Source organism: Octodon degus, unplaced genomic scaffold (genome assembly GCF_000260255.1).
Source record: "Octodon degus isolate 3935 unplaced genomic scaffold, OctDeg1.0 scaffold00032, whole genome shotgun sequence".
NCBI lineage: Eukaryota > Metazoa > Chordata > Mammalia > Rodentia > Octodontidae > Octodon > Octodon degus.
Genome location: NW_004524608.1, coordinates 3,647,848 through 3,654,136, shown reverse-complemented (window position 1 = coordinate 3,654,136; position 6,289 = coordinate 3,647,848). Strand labels below are relative to the sequence as shown.

Genomic DNA, 6,289 nt, shown 5'->3' with positions numbered 1-6,289 from the left:
CAGCCTACACTCCTGGCTGGAATGGATGGGGAAAGGGGAAGCCCAGTTACTTCCCTTCCCAGCACCTAGGAGTTCAGAACCACATGAGCCCAAGTGGACTGCCACTAGAGCAACCAAATTCTCATCTTTTGCTTCCCAGGTCCAAAGCACTGGCTCCTCTGCCAGGGACTCACCTTACTTCCTGGTTTCCAGGCTCCTGAGCACTGTGATTTCAGGCAAGCACCACACCAACTTGGTCAGGGTTTTTTTTTGCAGAACTGGGGACTGAACTCAGGCCCTTGTGCTTGCCAGGGAAGCACTTATTCCAATGAGCCACCTCCCCAGTCCCTATTGATCAGTATTTTTTTTTAATATTTATTTATTTATTTATTTATTTTTTGTGTGTGGCCAGTTCAGCTCACCAGGGGGCAGGGCTGGCTGGCATGTGGTGCTGGGGATTGAACAGCGGTCCCAGTGCTTTTGCTTAGCTTGTTCTAAGTAGGTGCTTTAGACCACTGAGCCATCTCACCAGCCCTATTGATCAGTATTTTTAAGAGGTCAGTTTGCTCAACCAGTCAAACCAATAGCAGCCCATCAGTGCACCACTGAAGCACAGATGACCCAAATTTTCCCAGCAAACCACCACCCTCAGCAACGCCATAACTAAATCACAAGGCACAGGGAAGTTTAGAAACCATTCCTTTCTTTATTAAACATAGCTTGCAAGTGATAAATATTACAAAGTTTTTTTTTCTTTTAATCCTTTCTCCAAAAATTAGCTTATTATTAGAATCTCACCGCTGAAATTTGCTCAGCAGCATCTGAAACAGATGGGAGTGTATTTGCCTTTTTGAAAACCAGTTTCTATTGGTCTTAGTTTTTTCATTTTATTTCCCAAACACAATGCAGAAAATTAGAATGAGTTAAAAAAGAAAGAAAAAAAGAAAGCAAAGAAAAAGGAAACTTAGAGTTGTGCAAAAGGGTCTTGTTCCCCACCCACCCACCCTGTTCAGGGAAGGCTGTTCCCCATTCCACCTCCCTGCTCCCCACCCCACCCCTCTATCCTTCCCCCTTCAGCCAGGGCTTGGCCCCCATCCTGCACCCTCCCCGGGCCTCACCAGCCAAGAACCTCAAAAGTGGGAGTGCTCAGCCCAGGCAGTGGGGAAACTGGGCCCCTGAGACAGTAAAAAGCTGTCTTGGGGGGTTCAGATGAGATTCTGGGGGAAGGAGAGATGTGGGCTATATCTGAGCTCTCCTATTTGTCACCAAGACGACAGGAAGTTTTGTAGCTCTCAAAGGGAATAACTAGTCCACCAACTGGGGCATTTCATGGGTCAACCACACTGGCTTTGTGATTGGTGGCGAGGTGGGGCTTGTCGCCTGGTCCCTGACCTCAGATGGCTAAACCCGTGGACAAAGATGTGACTGGCCTGACTTGATATGCAAAACACTACTGTCACCTCCCAAGTCCATGTTAAAGTAGGGCACTGTCTCATCCATATCCATTTTACAGTGATACATTTCCTCCCAGATTTGTTAACCCTACACTTCCTTCACCTCAAGCAGTATTTTATCAGAAGGTGGGGCAACTAAATTTTAAAATTTTAAACTAAATGGCCAGATGACTTCATAGTCTCACCCAACTCACTTCATAGATTAGAAAAAGCTCCGACCCAGAAAATGAACTGTACCAAAGATCACACTAGGATACGAGACTTCTGGTCTCTAAATTGTGCCCCTCTGCACTGGTGGTTATCTTCCAGTCCTGGGCCAGAAGCCCAGCCTCATTGAAATTTGTGCAGGTTCTAATGCTGCAGACAGCTAGGGCTCTCGTTAGATGAGACTGCCTTACAATAACTTATCAACTCCTTTCTACCATCCTCTGACAATACACCCTCAAAGGCCCACAAGACTTGGTCTCTTCTTTTGGAGGATGGGGTGGGGAAAATCCCTTGCATAAGAAAGCTTGACACTGGATTTTGTTATACAGGTATATTGTATATATGCTGATGCAATCAGAGGGGAAAAAACAGTGCAAATACAATTACAATTCATAATAATACTTGGTTTCGATGCCCCCGGGAACTGCCCCACTCCTCCACTACCTCCCAATCCCCAGCACTTCCCCACAGTATCAACCTAATGCTGGGGGGCAGGGAGAGGGGCAGGTTAGGGTAGGGAGTGGGCTCTGCCAAGGCAGTGCTGGTGACCCGGAGGGACTACTCCAGGGTGGGGAGGCAAGGCACAAATTAGGGGTGGGTGGTGGGGGAGGTGGCATCTCTAAGGAGGGATGGGGTTGGAGCAGCTGCCAGTCTCAGTGAGCTGGGCCCGGCCCACTCCCTCCCCTCCCTCCGCAGCCCTGCCTCCCTACCCCCACCCCTTCCCCAGAAACCCTTTTGCACGGATCATACACAAACGGGCACATTACAAAATGACGTAACACAGTTTCACAATATCCATGGCTAGGGCTTTTTTTTCTCTTTTTCAGTTTTTTTTTTTTTCTACACAATGTACAATTCCTTTTAAATGGATCAAGAAATAGCTTATATACACGAATGAGTCCTTGTTATAACATCTCGGCAGCAAGTATCATAAGCTAATGAAGATCTTGGTGGAAGGAAGGGAGCCTAGGGCTGGGGTGTGGGGGAACGAGGAGGGTTTCACCTTTTGGAGGAATGGAGAGGAAGGGAATGGCTGGGGAAAGGAACAAAAGTAAAATACCAAGAAGCATCTTTACAAAGCAGTTCTATAGCTAATTCCTTTTAAAGGGAAAAGGAAAGGAAACCAAAGTGGGAAAACATTTATCTGTCTTAAAAAAAAAAAAAAAGAAAAAAAAAAGTCTACCATATATATATCCAAAGGGGGGAAAAATGTGGGAAAAATACTTATTCCAGCAATGGAGAGTCCAGATGCTGTGGTTAAGTGACAAAACTTGACAAATAAGGACCTCTGTCCCCTAGTTTCACCCAAACCTTACCACTAATCCACCCACTTCAGGTTCTAGGGAGTAAGACACCACCCATGAGTAATATTTTAGTGCCTCAGGGTCTGGAAGAAGCCAGGCAGAACTGGTGGGACCCTCACTCTCAATATCCCAAGAATCAGAGCTCCAGGACAAAGGACAACTCTGAAGACAGGGTCTTCCTGCCTATCCTTCAGGCATGAGGGTTAGTGTCTACAGGGTCAAGGGCTAGAGAGGACAGTGACATCAGACCTGGAAGGACAGCAGGCAGTCAGGGATGAACCCTGGAGACTGAGGGTGAAAGGGTAGAGGGAGGGATAGAGGCAGTGGGCAGCTAACACTTTCATCATGATTAAGGAGCCCTCATCCCAACATGAGTCCCTGGGTAGGGTATGAGGATGGGGATGAGAGTAAGAAATTAAGCCTCAGTGATTGAGCAAAGGGTCACAGAGCTAACCAGTCAGTAAGCAGCTTCTGTGTAAATGACCCAGAGGAGGGAAGAACAGGGAAGATTTGCCCTCTCTCTCAGCACCTGAGCAGGCACTAGACTGTGGGCTTTCCTTCCCAATCACCCTCCTCTCTATGCATCTTACATCTGAATCCCATTCAAGGTGGCCTGGCTCCCAGGGAAGGGGCTCAGCTCAGGGCAGGGATAGCCCCCAGCTAGACGGTATTGCACATTCTCTGTTCCTAATTTGTAATCTCAAATGACAAACCTGGGCACCTTGTACCTCTGAGCACCTCTGAGTTGGGGGTCAGGGAGACTTAACAGAAATGGCACTTTATCACGGGGAGGGGGAAGGCTAGACAGACATGCCACAAGGCAGGATGACTTGTAGGAAAAACATTAAAAAAAGCTTCCAATTTTGTGGAAGAGAGAAAAGCAAAACCAAACAATTCATCCAGTGCTTTCAAAGCACAGAGGGCAAAGAAAAGATGTAAGAATATATCTTTTTATATATATATATATATATAATTTTAAAATAACCCCAGACCCAGTTCCATTAACCCCCCTCCCTCTCCCACTTACAGTCAGGGGTACCACATTCCCCCAAAATACTTGAAACGACCCGATCACTACCTGTTACTAGCGTCTAGCTTCCAGATCATTTCACCACTTGGGGAGCCCAGACACTGGTTGCATCTCTGCTCCTTTATTAAGTGCTCAATGAATTTGGGGGAAGGGAGAAAAGAAAAAAAGCCAGGGAGACCCGTAGGGCCAGTATAATCACCCACAGTGGGACTGGGGTGTGGGGAATAGAGGTCAGAGTGGGGAACTAAGCCTAATTTCAGCTCCTTCTCCCACCCTACCCCCAAATTTTATGAGGAAGATGTGCAGTTTGTGTGTTAATTTTAAAAGTGCCTTTTTACTTTAAAAAAATTATTTAATTTTTTTAAAAATAAAAATGAGGGAACTTCCTCAGGTGGCTTTCAAGGGCAAAATATTAAACAATTCTTCATACCTCTGCTAAGAGTAACCCCAGTGCACTCTGACAGCCTGTAGAGCTCAAGAGGCAGGCAGGTGCTCTCCACACTCTTGAGAGCAGAAATCCTTCCCTTAAGGGGGCTTCCCTTACCTCAAAAAAACAGCCTAAACCCCTCCCACCTCCCCCACAGCTGAGCAAATGGGATGGAATCTCCCTAATCCCCAGAACAGCAACATTGCACAATTCATTCTCTACATTAGTAGCACTTAAGAAAAAAATAAAGGAAAACAAGAATCAAAATTAATAGAATTCTGGGGTGGGGAAAGACAACATTTGTGTAGCATAGGTCCAAAGCTGGCTATGACATGAAGTGTTTGGCCTTGGGCAGCTGGTTCTGCAGTCACGGCCTCAGCCAGGGCAAGATTGCACCCTGATTCTCTGAGCCTTACTCTCAGCCTCTCCATAGACAGAAAGGACAGACAGATGTGAGAACCGCAGCTGCTGAGAGAGCTTCTTCCCCTGCTTCCTCCTTTGGTCACTGGACTCAATCATGCCCATTCCAGCTTTTAGAACCCCAGCAAACTCAGCCTGGAACAGATGTGTCATAGATGGGGCTGTGGTTAAAGGAGGGAACACTGGGATTTTTAAAGAGAGTGAGAGTGGGGTGAGGGACAATTCTGTTAAGAAAACAAGATTAAAATCTGGGCTACTGGGCCTGGAGTAGATCCACTGGGACCAGACCAGTCTCACACCCCCACACCCGGAAGGCCAGGGGCCAGCCTCAGTCCTCCCTAGCTCACCACTATGCTCCCCTTACACCTCTTCCTGCCCCTCTTCCACAGGTGAATTCCAGGGTGGTTGTTTAAAGCTTCTTTCTCCAGGCTCTTTCCCTTCATTCTTAGAGCCTGATTATAATACTAGAACACAGCTTCTCTAATGTCCAGCCCCAAACACCCACAGCTGAGGTGCTACGCTTCCTTACCTGATGCCATCTACCCAACAGCTCAGGCTAAGCACATCCAAACCTCTGCCCCTAATGCTCCAGGTCATGTCCTGCTTGGCAGCTGAGACCCTACTGCAATCTGCACTGCTCCTATCATTGAACTGAAGTCATTTATGTTATTAAAAAAAAAAAAAAAAAGACAGAAAAAGAAAAAAGAATGGGGGAGACTTAACCGTTCACTGAACAAAGGGAGGGCATACAATATAATTAAAAAAAGATTAATAGTTATAGCATAAAACAAACTTAGGAAACACATGTCAAAGGGTTTAGATTCTCCCAGGGCCTCATCCTCACCTCTCTCAGAGGCAAAGATCCACTTCACTGTTAAAGAAAACTGAAGAGAGAAGATAAAACGGCAGGAGAACAGATCGCAGCAGTGTGAAAGGGGAGATGGCAGGGCAGGGCGTTGTGTTTTCTCGTTGATTTCTATTTTTGTCTTCTGTTTTTCAGTTTTGCTTTCCGTGTATGGTAGGCACCAGTACAGGCACTGCATGCGACGGAAGTTGGGGCAATGGAAGAGAAAAGGGGTAAAGGATTCAAGGTTGGGGCAGTGCGAGTGGACCAGGCGTTATTTCTGTCCACTGATGGACTGCGATATAGACCGAGGAGGGATCATGTCTAAAAGGTACTCGCGCTGTCGGTCTGCCAAACTGGGGGCTTTGTGTCCTCCAATGCCAGTGTTCAAGTATGCAATGTTGACACCTAGACCAAAGAGACAAAAGTGGAGGGGAGGTTTTAAAAGATTAAACCATGTTATCTTTTGCATTACCCTGGGGCTGCATAGTAGATAGGGTGAGAACCTGCACCTATGAAGACTTAGCTAGCTCTATTTCAGCAGCTACTCACCTTTCTACTCCCAAGCTTTCTACTACCTTCCTACTCCCAAGGGAAAGAGGTTTTCCTGAAATTTTAATCCTA

General features: G+C 46.5%; 1 protein-coding gene across 3 annotated transcripts in view; it reads right to left on the bottom strand.

Moving 5' to 3' along the window:
- Positions 1-1,051: 1,051 nt before the first annotated feature.
- The window catches only part of Gatad2b (GATA zinc finger domain containing 2B), a 103,951-nt gene continuing 98,713 nt past the window's right edge, over positions 1,052-6,289 (bottom strand). For all 3 annotated transcript variants that reach the window (XM_004629831.2, XM_023713631.1, XM_023713632.1), the window contains one exon: positions 1,052-6,073. In XM_004629831.2, coding sequence (XP_004629888.1) covers positions 5,940-6,073 — 134 coding nt within the window. In that variant the 3' untranslated portion in view covers positions 1,052-5,939. The remainder of the gene's footprint in view (positions 6,074-6,289) is intronic.